The following is a 19,289-nucleotide window of genomic DNA, read 5'->3' as shown; positions in this document are numbered from 1 at the left end:
ACTGGGTTTTATGTGTATAAATAATGTACTTTAGCTATGAAGTAGGCTTTTGAAAATTATTACAATATATGTCATTGAGTTGTCCATAAGTTTTACCCGCGTTAAATACACGGCAGTGGGAAAAGAGGAATTGGATTCAGACAGCAACCAACGAAGGTCCCGACTTTTACAGTTTGGGGAACAAATAAACATGGGGGTAACTTGCTGATGTGGCTTTTACTGCTCTTAATCACTAAGCCTGATATTTTGTTGCGGCTCCATCATTGCTCTCTGCTTCCACGGCAGGGTTAGGGAAAATTGGATTCGGACAGCATCCGAGGGCCCTTGCTTTTATGATCTGGGAAATTGATAAGCATGGGGGGAACCTGCACAGTGCAGCAGATACTGGCATAAGCTTGCTGGGCAGACTGGGGGGGGATCATTTGGTCCTTTTCTGCCGACATGTCTGTGTTAACATGAGTAAATGGATTTTGAAAAATGCGATGACAGTATCCTACATTTACATGTGTAACTCCTTTGAAAATTCACCTGTTGATACATATGTAGCATCAGCCCCAGTCCCATCCTGGGCCCAGGGGCTTATGGGGAGCTTCATGGCCTGGCACAGACTCCACGACCTCCCAGGATTCCTCCCCAGGGTGGGAGAAGATCAAACACTTCAAGGCCCTAAGGATTTCTTCTTACTGGGTTCTTCAGCACATCAGTCCAGCCACACCCTGGAGAACACCACTCAGATCCCAAGATTATTGTTCAGAATAATAAATGTTCCTTTGCTGGCACTGAGGATGGGATAACACAAAGTCCAAATTAATGATGCACCAGTGAACAGTGCACCACACAAACAAATCCCTAAACAATAGAACCAATACATTCATTCTCCTTCGCCAGCATTAACCCTCGCTGAGACAGGTCTGCTCTCCCTTCCCCGGGCCTTCCCCAATATTCGATCTGTAGGGCAGCTATCCTCCTTTCTTTCAACAGCTTTTCGCAATCTGATGAGCTTCGGGCTGCACCCCTATGTTAAACAAGAAATTTCACTGGTCTTTTCCTCCATGGGCAGTTTTCCTTTTCCAAGAACGCCCACTGAGGGTCAGTCCTCTCTAGAATGCTTCTCTGCAAGAACCTCGTCAGCAATTGATGAGGTATCCTCCCCTTGACCTCTCCTCCCGTCTTTTTCCTGATCACACACACACACACACACTCCCAGGGCATTTACGCCGTATTCATCCCAAGGCTCCTTTTTATCCAGTTAAGACCTGGGCATCCCCTCTGGAGCAGCCCTGGACGCATATCGCTACTGACTTTGTAGTTGATCTTCCCCCCCCCCCCTCTGGAGGTATAGTTCGTCCGTTAAAGACCTTCCCTGCGGAGGGCGCAGGTCCCAGATTGCAGACTGGCTTCTCTATACCCAGACATCTCCGGACTCCTCCTGCATCACTGGAGGCAGGAGTTTTGTCAAAACCCTGACCTCACTAACTGGGAAGGGGTCTTTTGAGACCACATGGCTCTGCGTTGGTGGCATACCAGACCACTGTGGCCGTAATGAGTTGAGACAGCTCTTCTAGTACGGGGCACATCTGGGGGTCCCCTCACACAGGCTCACACACATGCATAGTTGATACGAAATTTCACAGTGTATATAAGTTTATACAGCATTGGTGGTAGCACTGAATCTGCATTTTCGGATTCAGTTTTGTTTCATTATGAGAATCAAAGCAGCATTGTAGTAACGCTGGCTTTGTTGAAATGCTTTGCTGATGTCTAATGTTATCATACAGTGCCAGGAAGCTTTCAAAGCTGGGCTGAGTGAGACGTGAAGTGTTCGTACCTTCACTTCCACCCTCGGGTCTGTTGGGAGCCCTTGATACACAGCTGCAGCCAGCTAGCGGGGGGGGGGGGGGGGGGGAACAAACCCCAATCCCTGGGACTTCTGCTCTTTTCTTCACAGTTTCTGTATCTTTTAGCCAGAGTTCATTTATCATCACATTATGTAATGGGGAAAGTAAGAGAGAATACAAAATCCTTTTGGAGTAATTTAAAGACTAAGATTAAGCAGCGAAGGTTAAAGGGTAGCCCAGGAGCGCAGCATGCAGCACAAATTAACAAAAGATGGGTCTATATTTGGATGTGACTTTAAATTAGCTGATTAACTAGGTACTGTAAACTCGCAGTGTAGAAATGGACACCTCTGGGTCCAGAGTGGGTACAAACGGGACCAGTATTAAGGCAATCAGAATATGCTGATTAACTCTTTTTATTTTCTTTAAATCAGATTCACTTCAAATAAAGAGAGCGATGTAATAAAGTTCGCCCAGCCTAGCACGCGGGTTAACGAGTGGTTGGACGCACGTCCATAACCCCCGATGCAATACGCACGTCCAAGCAAAGGCGTAGCTAATAGCGCTCATCACATGTAAATGCCACGTAGAGGAGGCAATTCGCTATTACCCCGCGATGCAAAAAAATTTTAACCCATGCCCCAGAGCAGGCATAAAGTCTTGCAGCGCGCCAAGGGGGTCTACTTAAAAACAAAAAGATTACTGCTTTTCCCTGGTACTTCCTACCTAGGATCATCGCGATACAAGTAGGAGAAATCACAGGAAGCAGCATCCTGAAAAAAAAAATGGCTTCAGGCCGTGTTCTATTGTGTGATGGTAAATTCACTGCCTGTTGCAACCGTTGCTGCCCGACGGCTTCACTCCGCCTACCTTTCTTTTTCTGCAACTTCTTCTGCTCCCTGTGGACGTCTGGCTGCCACGGCATCTGCCCGCCGTCCTCTCCGGCGTACCCGGACCAGCTTGGGCGCTGCCTCCCGCCATGCTCCTCAGTTATCTTAGAGCGCGCACGCCGCGCGGCCCTCATTCTTATTTCCACTATGTGCGAACCTCAGAGGCGTCCCCCTGTGATGATGTCACACTGCCCGGATATTTAAGCCTGTTGTTTATTGCTAGCCTTTGAGTTAGCAAGGGATTTCCTACGGATAGAATTCACTCTCCGTATCCAGCTACTCTGCCTCCAACTTCTATTTGGACTCTTTGCTGTTAACGAGGTACCTGCTCCTCGGGGGCCCATGTTCCCTGACTCGCTGTCTGTGTCCATCTCCTCTTCTACTTGGAAGAATTCGCTACAGACACCATCTGTGAGTACTACTACCATCTACTCCTCAGAGCTGTTTCCCTGGAACCAGGTACTCGCTCCTCGAGGGCCTGCCTCCGTTCCAGCACCAGTGCCATCTTTCACGGAGAACTGCTGCTGAGTACTTGCCAACGAGTCTCTGTGCCCAGGGATTTGGTACTCGCTCCTCGAAGGTCAGCTCTCCCTATCTCGGGGCTTCTCCATACTGGGGACTGTGAATATCTCAGTGTATTCATTTTCTCAGTTCTTCTTCCTTCAGCACTGCTACCGGAGAAGCCGCTGTTCCAACATCCTGAGGAATACTAGCCCATCCGGGCTCCATCTTCTACGTACTACCGCCATCTCTGGTGGCTTCATAAACTGTCTAATAAAAGATATAATCTGTGTTTGTGTGTCCGGACCCTACAAAACATAACAGATTGCTAATTCCATGGATCCAGCACAGTTCAATGCCCTGCAGGCCGTACCGGGCCTGGCCCTGCTTATTGCTGTACAACAGGACGCATTGGAGAAACTCACTTCTGCGTATCATCAGCTACACTCACAGAAAGATCAAGGCGCTACGTCCAGGAGTGAAAGTCAGTTACCTGAAGTAACTTTAAAGACAACTGTACCTCTGGCTGCTCCAGTTCGTTTCTCTGGAGAGATCCAAAGGACTATAGGTTTTCTAAATCAGTGCTGCATGCATTTCACATTACAGCCTTCTCATTTCCCCACGGCTTACGCCAAGACTACATACATTCTATCTTATCTTGATGGATGGGCCTTGTCTTGGGCTTCTACGCTGTGGGAACGTAAGAATCCTATTTTGCAGGATATTGACAGATTTCTGGATTTGTTTAAGTCCGTCTTTGACGATCCTGTTTGAGTGACTGTTGCTGGTTCTACCCTGGTGGACCTGAAGCAAGGCAAACGACCACTGGCTGATTTTGCAATAGAGTTCAAGACTCTTGCTGTGGAACTATGCTGGGATTCCAAATGCTTGAAAACCCTCTTCTTCAGAGGTCTGGATACTCGCTTGAAAGACGAGCTGGACGCTCGGGAGACACCTGACTCACTGGATGAACTAGTGGCTTTGGCTACTAGACTTGACCACCGGCTCCATGATAAGGTAAAAGAGCTCAAGCCTACCACCAGACCAGTTCAGAAGGAGGTTCGTGCTAAACCTGCACTCCAGACAATCCCGGCAATACCAGTTGCCAGTGGAGAAGAACCGATGCAACTTGGTCGCAGTCATCTGACTGCAAAAGAGAGAAGACTTCGGAAGAGGCATGGCCTGTGTATGTACTGTGGACAGACTGGTCACGATGTCCCAACATGCCCAATTCATCCGAAAAACGGATGGGCCTAAGTCCTGTGGGACGACTGTTCTTAGACCTTACCATGACGTCTCCTCTGCTCTCTCTCCCAGTCACTCTGATCTGCGGACCATTCGAAGTTCAAACTCTTGCCCTGGTGGATTCAGGGGCAGGAAGTAACTTTATAGTTCGACGCCTAGTGGAACACTTGAGGATCCCCCTCGTGACCTTGGAAGTTCCACTGCTCTTATCCTCCATCCATGGAGATCCTTTGCCGGGTGACATAACCTGGTGTACCAAACCGGAAACCCTTCACACCGGAGCCCTCCATAGAGAATCTATTTCCTTCTTTGTGTTGGAGAAGGCTATGCATCCTATCGTTCTAGGGTTACCCTGGTTGCAGTCGCACCAGCCTCAATTCGACTGGGCCACCTTGGAACTCTCCCGCTGGGGCCCAGGTTGTCATGGCAAGTGCCTTAAGGAGGTGTCTCCTGTCCTCTGCATGCCTACGACTCCAGTGATGCCAGGACTGCCGCCTCAATAAGCATCATTCAGTGATATATTCTCCAAAGAAGCTGCTGACATCCTTCCTCCACACAGATCGTATGACTGTGCCATAAGGCTGAAACCTAACACTGAACCTCCTAAAGGATGTGTCTATCCTCTCTCTGCCTTAGAGAACAAGGCTATGTCTGAATACATCAAGGAGAACTTACAGAAGGGATTCATTCAACCATCAAAGTCTCCAGCCGGCGCAGGTTTCTTCTTCGTTGGGAAGAAGGACGGTACCTTGCGTCCTTGTATCGACTATCAAGGTCTGAATGAGATCACGATCAAAGACTGATATCTCCTGCCTTTAATCTCAGAGCTGTTCGACTGGCTTCAAGGTGCCAAAATATTTTCGAAACTTGACCTGAAGGGGCCTACAACTTAATTCGCATTCACAGGGGCGATGAATGGAAAACAGCCTTCAACACTCGAGATGGTCATTTTGAGTACTTAGTAATGCCTTTCGGCCTGTGCAATGCATCCACAATGTTCCAGAACATGATGAACGACATCTTGCGGGCCCCTTTTGTACAAGAGTGTTGTGGTATTCCTAGATGATATCCTGATATTTTCATGGACTTGTCTACCATCTAGAGGACATCAAACAAGTACTATGAACACTACGAGAACATCGGCTCTACGCCAAGCTATCCAAGTGCGAATTCCATAAAGACTCCGTGCCTTTTCTTGGCTACATTGTGTCTAAAGATGGCTTCCAGATGGATCCCCAAAAACTCGAGAGTATTAGAAATTGGTCCCAACCTACCAGCCTGAAGGCCCTGAGACGATTTTTGGGGTTCACCAATTATTATAGAAGCTTTATAAAGAATTATTCTTCTTTAACTGTGCCCTTGACTGCCATGACCCAGAAGGGGGCCAATGCTTCTAAATGGTCTGTGGAGGCCATTTCCGCGTTCGAGAATTTAAAGATTGCCTTTTCTACTGAACCCTGCCTGTGTCATCCAAACCCCAACAAGCCGTTCATCATAGAGGTCGACGCCTCTGATGTCGGTGTAGGGACTGTATTGAGCCAAACCGGAGACTCCAAAGCATTACGTCCCTGCTCTTTCTTCTCGCGATGTTTCTCTCCAGCAGAGAAGAACTTTGGGATTGAAGATAAAGAGCTCCTGGCTATTAAATTGGCATTCGAGGAATGACGGCCTTGGCTCGAAGGCACTCAACATCAAATTACCGTGTTTATGGATCATAAGAATCTAGAGTATCTCCGCCATGTGCAACGTCTTAACCATAGACAAGCCAGATGGTCCTTAGTTTTTAACCGTTTTGACTTTGTGCTCAAATATCGCCCCAGAGACAAGAATACCAGAGCTGATGCCCTGTCATGCTACGTTCTCTTGGAGGATGTTCCCGAAGAACCTCAGCACATAATCGACCCGAAGAAAGTCATCTTGAGTGCTACCCATTCTGTACGCGCTGGTAAAACCATCGTGCCTAAACATCTCAGGAAGAAAGTGCTCTATTGGGCTCATGATTCCAAGCTGGCTGGCCATCCTGATCAACGCTGTACCCTGCTGAAGCTCCAGAAGTATTATTGGTGGCCAACTATCAAGGAAGATACAGTCTGCTATGTGGCATCTTGTGCCAACTGTGCCAAGCACAAACCTACTTCTGGCCAACCGTGGGGATTGCTGCAACCGCTTCCAGCTCTAGAGCAGCCCTGGACGCATATCGCTACTGACTTTGTAGTTGATCTTCCCCCCTCTGGAGGTATGAATACCATCTGGGTCACAGTCGACCGTTTCAGCAAGATGGCCCACTTTGTGGTGCTGCCTAGCTTACCTTCAGCCTTGGAGCTTGCGAAGCTCTTCATAACCCACATCTTTCGCCTTCACGGCCTACCGAAGCACATAGTATCGGACCGAGGATCACAATTCACGGCAAAATTCTGGAAGACCTTGTGCAAACTCTTCGACATCTCTCTAGACTATACATCAGTGTATCATCCTCAATCAAATGGCCAAACTAAACGGATGAATAGGACCCTGAAACAGTTCATTCGGGCCTCTGTGAGTTGCCGTCAGAATAACTGGGCCGAACTGTTACCATGGGCTGAATTCACCATTAATTCTCATCCAGCAACATCCACTGGATCCACACCTTTTGAAGTGGTATATGGACGTTTACCACCACCGCCACTTCCACCGAAGCTCTCAGCGACGTCCCCAGCAGCTCAATCCATTGCTGATGATATCCATCAATTATGGACTCAGATGAAAGAAATGCTACTCAAAGCGAGTGATCGAGCTAAAAGATGTTACGACGCTCACCATTCCAAAGCGCCTATCTTTGAACCTGGAGACAAAGTCTGGCTTTCTACTAAGCACCTTAGACTGAAGTTACCCTCCACTCGATTTGCTGCCCGCTACGTTGGACCATTTCCATTCCTCCGACGTCTGGGCAACATCACTTACAGTCTGAAGCTACCACCTGGATTAAACATCCACAACGCATTTCATGTTTCACTTCTGAAACCACTCATTCTCAGTGAGTTCTCTTCCAAGTCTCAGGAACCATCTCCCATCAATGCAGAAGATGACCTAGAATACAAGGTAGAAGCCATTCTTGATGTCCGAAGACGAGGCAAGACTTGGGAATATCTTCATTCATGAGAAGGTTTCGGCCCCGAAAAAAATTCTTGGGAGCCTCTGGCAAATATCCTTGACAAAGAGATGATCCATCAGTTCCATCTCTCATATCTTTGGAAACCAAAACCTGGTACCCGCAGAGGAGACTGCCCTTTGAAGGGGGTACTGTTGCAACCGTCGCTGCCCGACAGCTTCTCTCCACCTACCTTTCTTTTTCTTCGACTCCTCCTGCTCCCTGTGGATGTCTGGCTGCCACGGCGTCTGCCTGCCGTCCTCTCTGACATCCCCAGATCGGCTTGGGCGCTGCCTCCCACCATGCTTCTCAGGTACCTTTGGGCGCACGTGCCTCGCTGCCCTCATTCTTATTTCCTCTATGGCGCAAACCTCAGGGACATCCCCCTATGATGACATCACGCTGCCCGGATATTTAAGCCTGTTGTTTATTGCTAGCCTTTGAGTTAGCAAGGGATTTCCTATGGATGGGATTCACTCTCCGTACCCAGCTACTCTGCCTCCAACTTCTATTTGGACTCTTTGCTGTTAACGAGGTACCCGCTCCTCGGGGGCCTCTCTGCTTCTTTCAGGTCAATATCAGGAACCGGTACTCGCTTCTCAAGGGCCCATGTTCCCTGACTCGCTGCCTGAGTCCATCTCCTCTTCTACTTGGAAGAATTCGCTACAGAAATGGTAGTAGTACTCACACCATCTGTGAGTACTGCTACCATCTACTCCTCAGAGCTGTTTCCCTGGAACCAGGTACTCGCTCCTCGAGAGCCTGCCTCCGTTCCAGCACCAGTGCCATCTTCCACGGAGAACTGCTGCGTGAGTACTTGCCAACGAGTCTCTGTGCCCAGGGATCTGGTACTCGCTCCTCGAGGGCCAGCTCTCCCTATCTCGGGGCTTCTCCATACTGGGGACTCTGTGAATATCTCAGTGTACTCATTTTCTCAGTTCTTCTTCCTACAGCAATGCTACCGGAGAAGCCGCTGTTCCAGCGCCCTGATGAATACTAGCCCAGCCGGGCTCCATCTTCTACTCACTACCGCCACCTCTGGTGGCTTCATAAACTGTCTAATAAAAGATATAATCTGTGTTTGTGTGGCCGGAGCTGAGCCTGACCTGTGGCCCCTCACGGGACTCCCCCCCCCCCCCCGTGAGCGTGGTCAGCTGCCACATTGTCCAAGGGTCCACCCAAACCCTACAAAACATAACACTGCCACGGGATAAAATGGAAGCTCGTAAATTGGGCGTCTGTTTTGCTAACCCGCACACAGCCACGTCTCCTGGGCGCCCAATGCCAAGCACGTGCTAGGAGCGCACAATTTATCCCTAGCGTATCCGTTTTAGCGCAGTAGCTCATTTGCATGTTGCACTGGGTGCCCAGGAGAGGTGGTTGTGCCCACGTTGAAAAACGGGCACCCAGTTTGGACACATGTTTTTTACGCGCGGTTTATCGCGCCGGCCTGAAAGGTTCATTGTGGATATGCTGAAAGCCAGAGCTGTTCACAGGACAGGAATTGCCCATCCCTAATATGATATGTAGCAGTGAGCAATTTGGATGGAAGATCTGAGAATCGCCTTATAAATAGCGGAGGTTAATGAATGCACAGGAGACCAGGTCATATTGTTTGTCCATGTAGTCATTCACAACCCTGTGGAAAAAAGCTAACAAGATGGAAAAACAGAGGAGGCAAATTTCAATAAGCCGCACAGTGGCAAAGTGCACAGATACTTTGGTATGCATGTACATGCAGACATGGAAGCTAGGCTCCTGACTCTGATTAGGCACCTGAATCCCTTGGAATATTGCCCTCAGACTGTATATTACCTCTTCTATAAGAACAGTATCAGATCTAGTCTAGGACATTGGGTCATAAGGCAAAATGACCAAAGACCTCTCTGGTTACTTCTCTGCTGACCCAGGGCTGTATTTATACACAGGGTGTTATTTTTCCCAGCTGAGTCTAGAGCGTTAATTTTTTTTATTATATTCTGCAAACCTGTGTGGGTAGTAGCATGTGCTTTTGTCTGAAATGACGCAGACACTGTCTATATCTTTTCATGTCATTTAAAAAAAGATAGAAAAGAACATGAATTTTTTTTTTTTTCCTTCATTTTTAGTAGGCAGTTTTGGTTTTTTTTTGCAATAGGGTGAATTATTTGAACAGGGTGCACTATTGCCTGAAATTAAAAAAATGACAAGAAAACAACAAAAAAACCCCTCCAATGAAACAAAATTTGGGCAACCCCCCCCCCCCCCCCCAAGAATACGAAATGAAAGAAAGAATATTTGGCCCTGCACACCCTTAGTGGGTAGCGATTCACAGTATACACTGATTTCACAGTATAAGGAAGATTCCTAGCAAGAAGATCGACAAACCTGGCACCTAAAAGTAGAATGCTGTCTGCATTGCACGATTTTATTGTATATTGCAAAATAGAAATGTTCTATTAAATAAATAATGTTTTCCTAGTTAAGGGAGGGTACTTAGCAATCAGATGGATGAAAATACAGCGTTCAGGGGACGGCTTGGCCAAACAGCTTACTGAGAGTTGCTGATACTGGACACCTTTTCTTACAGCCCAATTCAGTAGGAATCCCTTTTGTTCGGTCTCCAGGTGCTACTCTGTTTGCCTGGGGAAACTGACTTACTGTAAAATGGTGTTAAATACCCCCTTGTTAAAATCCCTGAAAAATGATACCAAAATTAAAGGTGCATATCCCTTTAAGAGCTCCTTGTTTTTGTCTCTTTAAGTTAATGATAAACACAGTTGTCAGGAGGTGGATTCCCAAAAGTCATTCAGCTGGGTAGAAACAGCTCCATTTCAAAACTTGTGCTTATAATCCAGAAAAGGGTAAGAAGCCTGCCAGCTGTTTCAGGACGTAACATACATGGAAGGAAGAGTCTTTCAGATATAAAACCAATTGGACTGAAAGGGTTATGCCTTGGCTGCAGTGTTAGGGACTTCAAGAGCTTATATGTTGCTTCCTTTTTTGGTCTTATTCGTTGGTCTCATTTCTTTATCAAGTTTAAACATTATTCGTTATATGTTTGCACTTTATTTGCACTAAAGGCTGTGTGATGAAGGTGCACAGATACCGGAGAAGGCACAAGGCTCAGTAGCGTGTGCCGTTTCAGATACATGAACAGACCCAGGTGTTCAATAAAGATATTGTGTGTAAGCATAGAATAAGGAATAGTCCTTCTTGAGTAAGTCCCATTGTGATCCTACATATTATAAAAACATGTTCTCTTTTGGATGGCAGTGCGAAAGCAAGAGAACAGTACAAGGGGACACCTGTTCTAATTCATCCACACTCCCGTGTAGCTGGTTACTGGCCAGTGCCTGGGCTGGGGACATCTCAGTTTTTGTATAAGCTGCTATCGTTTTTCACTCGTTCACCACGTGCATGTGCTCAAATAATAGAAAATGGGGAGGAGAAGAAAAGAAGTATTAATTCTGCACTGGTGCACAAGGAAAACGGAATCGGTGGTTTAAACCACAAGAACTGTCTTGGCTGTATACCAGCGAGGTAACATTAGATTGGTTTTGAATAATTGCTTCAGTAGTCTGGGAGGCACCGGACCTGCTGTAAAGGAGAACATTTCCTGTTAAACCAATTAAATTGCTCCTCACTTCAGGGGCCAGTGGCATGGAGTTAACAAAGAACTGGGAGGCAGCTGGGATGATCACATGGCAAGGAGGAAGGTGCAGCCTCATGGTACAAGGGGCTGCTCATAGAAGGGACAGTAGGAGGGTAAATGAGCTTTTCTCTAATTGGTGCATTCTCTGCTTTTAGTAGGAAAGAACGACATAGTTCCCTATGAATTTTAGCTAAGATAAAGAGTAACCCAACGGGAGGACTGTATGTAAAATCTAGACTGAATCTCCGTTACCTTATTAATTAAGGCTTTCCTGAGAATCGCTAATTTACTGGAGCTGTACTGTCATAATAATCCTATAAATTGGTTCTTTCAGAATTGATTATTGATTGATTTAAATTTGTTTTGAACTGGTTCTGTATTTCATGTTTTGTTTTGTTTTGATTTCTTATTTATATGGCAACATGATCCAAGGACCTTTACAATAATTTTATTGGCTGATGCAAAAGTATGAGTTTGGCAAGCAGACAAGTTATCCGACTAAAGTTAGTTGGATAACTTGTCATGAATATTCAGCAGGACAAGTTATCCCAATGAATATACTTGCCTGAAGTTATCCAGATAACTTTACCCATCCCCTTGAATGTAACTAAACTTAATTGGCTATATGCCGAATATACTCTTCAAATACTAATGATTCAACCAAATCCATCACAGGCTTCCTGCTTCTAATGTATTTGAAAAAGTTTTTATTATGAGCTTTTGCCTGTATGGCAAGTTTCTTTACAAATTGTTTTGCCTTCCTTATCAAAAATTTGCATCTAACTTGCCAGTACTTATGCTTTTTAAATTTTCTTCATTTGGATCCTTTTTCCTTTTTTGAAAGATATTCTTTTGGCTATATTAGCCTCTTTCACCTCACCTTTTAACCATACCGACAGTTGTTTGGCCTTCCTTCCACCTTTCTAATGCATGGAATACATCTGGTCTGGGCTTCCAAGATGGCATTTTTAAACAATGTCCATGCCTGATGTAAACTCTTAACCTTTGCAGCTGCTCCTTTTAGTCTTTTTCTAACCATTTTCCTCATTTTATCATAGTCTCCCTTTTGAAAGTTAAATGCTGGAGCAGTAGTTTTCCTTAATGTCTTCCCTCCAGTTATTAGGTCAGATTTAATCATGTTATGATCACTATTGCCAAGTGACCTCTTTCACCAAATCCTGCATTCCAGTAAGGATTAGGTCTAAAATATCCATCCCACCCCCGTCAGGTCCTGGAGCAGTCATTTATTTCAAGGATGTGAGTGATAGTCCTCTGGGTGCAGGGGTCTTGTACTCAGGAACAAATCGATTTTTCAGTGCATTAAACATATTTTGTGCACACAACTCATGTTTCATGTGCGCAGAGCATATTTTCGTGTGAACATTTTTGGGTTAGTGTGCTTTTTTTTTTTTAATCCTAATTCATTAGCTCACTGCATCAGGAGGTAACTTTTTTCAGTTCTAACCAATAAGATGAGAGTGAATAATGGGGTAAATATACTTAAGATCTTACGCCATTTGCAGGCTTGCCTTGAGCATCATTTGAAAAGCGGGCTAAACAATATCCTAACGTTTTTAAAATTATTGTATTTATTCTTGATGGGTTGGAGAGGATGTGAGAGCTTTGTGTGTGACAATCTCGTGTTTGTTCATTAAATAATGAGAATATCCTGGTAGTGACCACTAGGAGTCAGGTAGTGACGGGTTAGTCTTTTGAGACTGAAGCTGTAAAGAGAATCAGGTAATACAGGCATGCAGCAGTACAACAAGAAAAAGCTTGATGAATGCTTGCATCATTTATTAGCTACCAGACTTGTTTTTGTAGCACTCTGTGGGCCTAATTTATTAAAGGTTTTCCTAGGAGATGCAGTATGGGAGAAGGGCTTTCTTGTGTGTTATATTAATTGCTTCATTATTCTTCACCCTCTGCCCAGCCCTTCTCCTCTCAAAGCGCATGGCCCCCTCTTCTTTCCACTGTGACACAAAAGGGAAGATCGGAGTAGCTTGGTCTTTGTGCTTCTCTGCCTCTGGTCAATAGTGCGAGCCATGTTCTTTGGATAATGTGTCTTAGTGGCAAGTCTGGCACAGAATCCTTTGTTCACAGGGAAGGGTTGCCATAAGTGCTGGGTGGCACGGGAATTTCTACCGTGACATTCCTGAAGTCATTGCAGGGGGGGGAGAACGTGATATTAGAAGAGGAACATTTTGGGTCATTCTGATGGTGTTGGAGCGGTCCATAACCATTTGGCAGAAAGCAGAGGAGACAGCACCTCGATTTACTCCACATCAGAAGCCAAAAGGCTCACAAAGAGCCCCATAAAAGGGTTGAGTGGGGGGAGGGGGGCGCTGGAAGGAGAGTTAAGACATTGAGCTGACAGGTTATGTCTGAATAGAAAGGGGGAAAATGTCAGAATGCGGAGACTTCTGTGGGTGTAACAGAAAACGGGATGCTGGGGTTGCAATGGGCAGAGACTTTATTGAGATTTTAAAGGTGGCTGACGTGAATACTGTCCTGAATATGGCACCCAGAAGCCGGAAATTTTATTTAAACAATTAAATGCATTTGGTTTTTTTTCAGCAAAAATATATTTCGCTATTTTACTGTTTTCCCTATGAATTGTTCTTGTAGATCATGAAGGTAGGATAGGCATGGCAGCCATCCGACTAAATGAGGGAAAAGAATTTGATGGGGAAAAGCTGTACAAACACGTTGTAAATTTCCTGCCAAATTATGCCAGACCTCGCTTTATACGAATCCAGGTAAGGAATCTCTCAGAGCTCCCCCTTCTGCCAGAACAGAGAACTGCTGACCTTTTACCGTCCTGGGCCTGGCGTGACATGGAAAAGGTTTCACATGTTTTCTGATCTGTGTGCTACTCCTGTCACTGGCTGATCATTCTTCTCTTTGTTTTCATATTAACATTCCCACACTAAAACTTCCAGCTTTCAGGGCGGTTCTGATTTCATGAATACAGGTTTCACATACAAATTCTTTTGCTCATACTATGCAAGAATTAAATGGGAATCTGTTTCCAAAACTCCACTCCCATACTTTCAATCTGCTGTTAGTTACTCTTGAAATAACCATACTTGGGGACTCTGGGAATTTGCATAAACTTCTGGTTTCTGGGGGACGCATCAGGGCACACTGAGCTCATGTACTGACTCCGTTGGCCAGAACTCCAAGTCTTAGGCAGCCGAAAACAGCCCCCGCTTCTAGGCAGCATGCGGGGTATGAGGAGTGGGGGTGGCTAGAGAGGGGAGCAGAGCGACTGTTTTCTGCTCTCCTGTGCCCTCTTCATCCTCACCCCCCTTCCTTCCTGGCTCTGTGTCAACAGGCGGCATATTGGGATGTTGGGGAGGAGGGGGCAGGAGGGGTGCTAGAGCCGTGATCCCACGATCTGAGGCAGAAGGAAATACCCCAGAGCACAGGTCAGGGAAGCTGTAAGTAATTTGTGAATGGCGAGAGAAGGTAAATTGCTTGGAAGGAGGGTGAAGTGAAGAGGGGTGAATGCTGGTGCTGCAGGAGGAAATGAATGTTGGGAGAGGGCAGGCGGCAGTGATCGATTGGGGGAGAGTATGGTGTAAGAGGAGATTAATGATAAGGGGAGCTGAGAAGGAGTGAATGGGGGGGGGGGGGGAGTGGTACAAAAGAGGGTGAATGCTGGGAAGGTAAGGAGGGGGATAAATGCTGGGGAGACCATGAAGAAGGGGAAGTGAATGCTGGGGGAGCATGAAGGGGGAGGCAAACGTCATCTCCTCCTCATCCCCCACTGCTAATCAACACCAGTCTGAGTCATCGGAGGGAGTGCAGAGGGTAGAAGAGAACCTGTGTGCGTATATACCCCTCCTCTCTCCCAAAGCTTGCCTCTCTCAGGGTGAGCAGAAGTTTAAAAGTTTCCAAGTATGAAGCATCTAACCCAGGAGTGAAAACAGAGCCATTAACCAGGTATTTTAGAGCCCGGGCAGGCAGGCGTATTTGAGCTCCCACACGCCTCTCTTCCTTCACCCCGTCCACTCTTTCCCAACAATCCTGATGGTAAGAGAAGAGCTGCGCTGCTGGCTTTTCATCCACTGCCAGCCCACACTTATATTTCGGTCATTCTTCTGTCCCCAAGGGGCTATGCAACCTGGGCAGCTCCCCTTCTTACAGTCGGAAACACCTCCAACTCTTACAGAATTGCAGCCGCTAGAATTTTAGTAGGGGCCAAAGCAACTGAGCACATCAGTCCAATCCTCCATCAACTGCATTGGTTCCCAGTCGAAAGCAGGACAAAATTCAAACCCTCCCTGGCTTCATCTTTGGATGCATAAACAAACAGGCCTCGAGCGGCTCCCCCAGCTTCTGTTCTCCTACGCTCCCACAAAAGGACTCTGCTCCTCCCAACTGGCCCTTCTGCCTCCTCTCCTCCGGATTCTGCCTGATTAATTTGTACAAGACTCTGTGCTTTTACTTTGCTATGTAACCAAACTTTGGAACAACGTACCCCTAGCTACCCCCTATGCCGTGAGCCAGATTACCTAACTTTAAAAAAAAAACCCAGGCTAAGGCATAGTGGTTCCACCAGACCTGCCCCTAAATTCCTCGGCAGAGACTTTTAGTCATAACGACTTGATTCCCAGAACTTTGGAGCAAGTAATTAAAAAAAACCGAAACTCTGTATTGAGGGTGGTTAAGTACTGGGGGCGGTGGGATCACTTAGTTGCTGTTGTATATTATATGTTGCAAGCAGAAGCTGCTGGGGGAGGGAATAATTACAAAAGCGGGTGATATTCCCTGTGTTAGGAAGAAGATATATATCTGGGAATTTGTGATTCATGGTTTGTTTTCTGATGATGATGGCTAATTTCCTGTTATAGTTTTCAACTGCTAATAAAACGAATTATAAAATAAAATTTTTTAAAAAACCCTCTGTACTCGTTAAGTTTGCACCAGCATACCTGGGAACTTTTGATGTCAAGTCACCCTGAGATTTTCATCTATTAGCAGGGGAAAAGGGCAGGCAATATATGGACAGACTTTCTCCTCTTGTATACACACCTATTTTCACTCTCACAGTCTCTCCCACACGTACATGCTCATTCTCTCTCTCACACGCACTCACTCCTCATGATCCCATACACACATGGACACTCGCATGCACTCTCACATTTACCTCTCTCCTTCTTCCTGAAACACACATTCTCACACATGCTCGCTCATTCCTTCTCCTGCCCCGAACCCACCAAAGACAGAAGTTTCCTCACACAGCTGATAGGATTCCTCTTCCTTTGGCCATGCTGCCTCTACTCCGTCCAGCTGCGCGGGCTAATGAAACTCTTCTTCCTTCTTCCCGCCCACCACCTCTCTTGCCTGCACCGGCCCAGGTGGTTTCCTCTTCTGAGGCTCACGCGGGCACTGCCCTGCTGTACCCGGAGGTTTCCAGTGTTGGCCTAGAGACCCAGCAATTTGGGGGCCAAATCCGAAGAGTTCCCAGGTGTGTGCACCACGCGCCCCTGCCTTACTGTTAATGCTTCTCTTCTCTTGTACCCGTTATTGTTCTAGATCTTTGATCCTACTACAGGCACTACTAAATCCCGGAAGACGACTCACAGTCTTCCCCTCCCCAAACTGTTATACCCCTTCAACCCTTCTACTACACACAATCCCCTTATTTAACCCTATCTGTACAACTGCCCTTCCTTCTAATTCTTTGGTCAGGTAAGAAGGAAAATTGTGATTGTAAGTGACCTTCAACCAATGTCACTGTTTCCGTCTGATTTAATCTTGATTTTAATCCACCTTGAGGCCATTCCTGGTATATAGCAGAATATCAGATGCATATAAATAAGTGAAACCACCTTCCTGAGCAGTTACTCCAGGATAATGTGTAACTCCTCCAGTGTTAATACGCGTAATGATGAGTCTGGAATGGACTAGAAGAGCGATTGGAAACAGGTGTTGGAAATAAAAGACAAAAGTGTAACCCTGACCTAACTGGTTGACCTGTGTTGTACCAACCAAAAAAATTAAAGGGAATCAATTTAACGAAACAGTAAAACACATTTTATTACAAATCTCAACTTAATATTTTTAACCCCTTTATCGCCAAGCACAGAAGAATTACATATCAAACAGTATGTGTTTTACTGTTTCATTAAGTTGATTCCCTTTAAGTTTTTTAGTTCGCTGCACATTGTGTTTTCTGTTGCCTTCAGTTTTGTACCACCTGAACTGTGCTATATCCACGTAGGGCAGACTGCACTCTTTTCTCCCTCAGTAGCCGAGGGCTGGCTCCTCCCTGCTCTATAAACAGCGTAAACCATCTCATGAGGGCAGAGTGAAACAGGCTGCCGGGCCTAGCAATAGAAACAGCGCTTTTATTAACCTGTGCTGCATTCTAAAAGGGAGCCCAGGGGATGTTTCCAGGACTCCGTATTAGCAAGTGGGAAAAGTCTGCTCCCAGCAATTTGACAAATATATTACGTGAGAAGAAAGTTCTGGCAGGGCCACCAGCTGACTCCATTTTTACAGGCGGGATAAAACTATAGCTGGCTCAGCCCATGGTAGCATGGAACATCAGCCCTTGAAGAAATCAGAACTCCATCTCCAAGCCCACAAGGGGACAAAATCAAGGGCTGGCTCAGCTTTGCCAGAAAAAAATGGAGCCAGAAGGCATCACTGGTTGTGTCCCCCCAGTGTGTGCTGGACTTTGAGGGATGCTAATGACAGCCTCCTCCAGTTTCCCTAGGATGGTTCATAGCGCCCAGAGTCTCTCATCCATTCTCCCGCCTAACCCCTGGAATTTAGCTTGTAGAAATCTTCAGACCTCGACAAATGACGCCCTGGCCAGGAAATACTTCTCAGTGCATACATTATTTTGTCAGTGGAATGTGTTTGGCTATTAAATGCTGTATAACTGAACACTGCTTCAGAGCAAGGCAAAAAAAAACATTAAAAATATGTCATTTTAGGAATAGGTCCTTGGATATTTTGTTGTTGAGGTATTTTTTTTGTAAAAACGTTATATCTCCAACTGAGTTTTCTACTGCATCGGCGGTTTACATTCGTGGTCATTTTAAGCTTGAAATTGCGTAGCCTTCAATTAAATGTCGTATTATTTCAGTGTGTTCCTATTTGTGTTAACCTTGTGTTTGTTTGGGATTTTTTTTTTAGGATGAGATTGAGGTTACTACTACTTTCAAGCAGCGTAAAATAACCCTAGTGAAGGAGGGGTTTGACCCAGCTGTGATCAGAGATGCACTGTACTTTCTGGATGAAGCAGCAAAGCTTTATGTGCCTATGACTCAGAGCATTTACAACGCCATACAAGACAAAAATATAAAACTGTGACAGCTTCTGTGATCACTGTTTTAGTGCTGCCAGCTATTCCATTATCTTCAAGGAACGTACCTGCAAAGTCAGCTTGTGTAAATGCCAGTAATTATTTGTATTTGTAATTCCACTTTCAAAGATAATTTTATTTTGAATTAAAGAAGAAGGCCTAACCAGCCCAGTGAAGAATTGTTTTGTGTACTTAATCTGCTGTAACCTACTGGGCAGGGCCTCTATGCAGGTACCGGCCCGTACAATGCTTTTGGCCTGAGGTGGCTGGGATAGCAGAACAAAACCCAGAAGCAGGTGTGGTTGTGCCTATAAAGAGGTGTGATTTGACAGCGAGGATAAAAGACTGCATATTATACTCCTAGTAGGGTCCTGCTTGAACAAGATGAGGTGTTAAATGTTGGGGGATGTGCATTCATTTCAAACAAATGCCAAAAAATGCAATGAAGGAGGGCATTTTCGGTTCATTCTGAATGGCTCAAACTGAAAATTGCCTTCTAGGAAACATCCCTTGTGGCCGCACATCCACATGGCGACGGCCACACCAGGGGAAGGTGCTAAAGTAACATCACCTGAGCCTCAACGTGCAGGGGGATCTGGGTGGGAGAGAGCAGGCATCCCTCCTGCCCGTTTTCATTGAGGACAGGGGAAGAGATAAGTAAGGACCCCGAGCACTTTTAAACAGTGGAGTCCCTGTGCCGAGCTGGCTCAGATTTTTGGCCCAGGAGTGA

General features: G+C 46.0%; 1 protein-coding gene across 1 annotated transcript in view; it reads left to right on the top strand.

The window, feature by feature from the left end:
* SLC27A2 (solute carrier family 27 member 2) overlaps window positions 1-18,738 on the top strand; it is a 70,070-nt gene extending 51,332 nt beyond the window's left edge. Inside the window, exons 9-10 of the mRNA XM_029575078.1 lie at window positions 13,864-13,994; window positions 18,391-18,738. Of these exons, the coding sequence (XP_029430938.1) occupies window positions 13,864-13,994; window positions 18,391-18,567 (308 nt within the window). The 3' untranslated portion in view covers window positions 18,568-18,738. The remainder of the gene's footprint in view (window positions 1-13,863; window positions 13,995-18,390) is intronic.
* Window positions 18,739-19,289: the final 551 nt, after the last annotated feature.

This window comes from Rhinatrema bivittatum, chromosome 13, assembly GCF_901001135.1.
Source record: "Rhinatrema bivittatum chromosome 13, aRhiBiv1.1, whole genome shotgun sequence".
Lineage (NCBI taxonomy): Eukaryota > Metazoa > Chordata > Amphibia > Gymnophiona > Rhinatrematidae > Rhinatrema > Rhinatrema bivittatum.
This window is presented reverse-complemented; position numbering and strand designations above follow the sequence as displayed.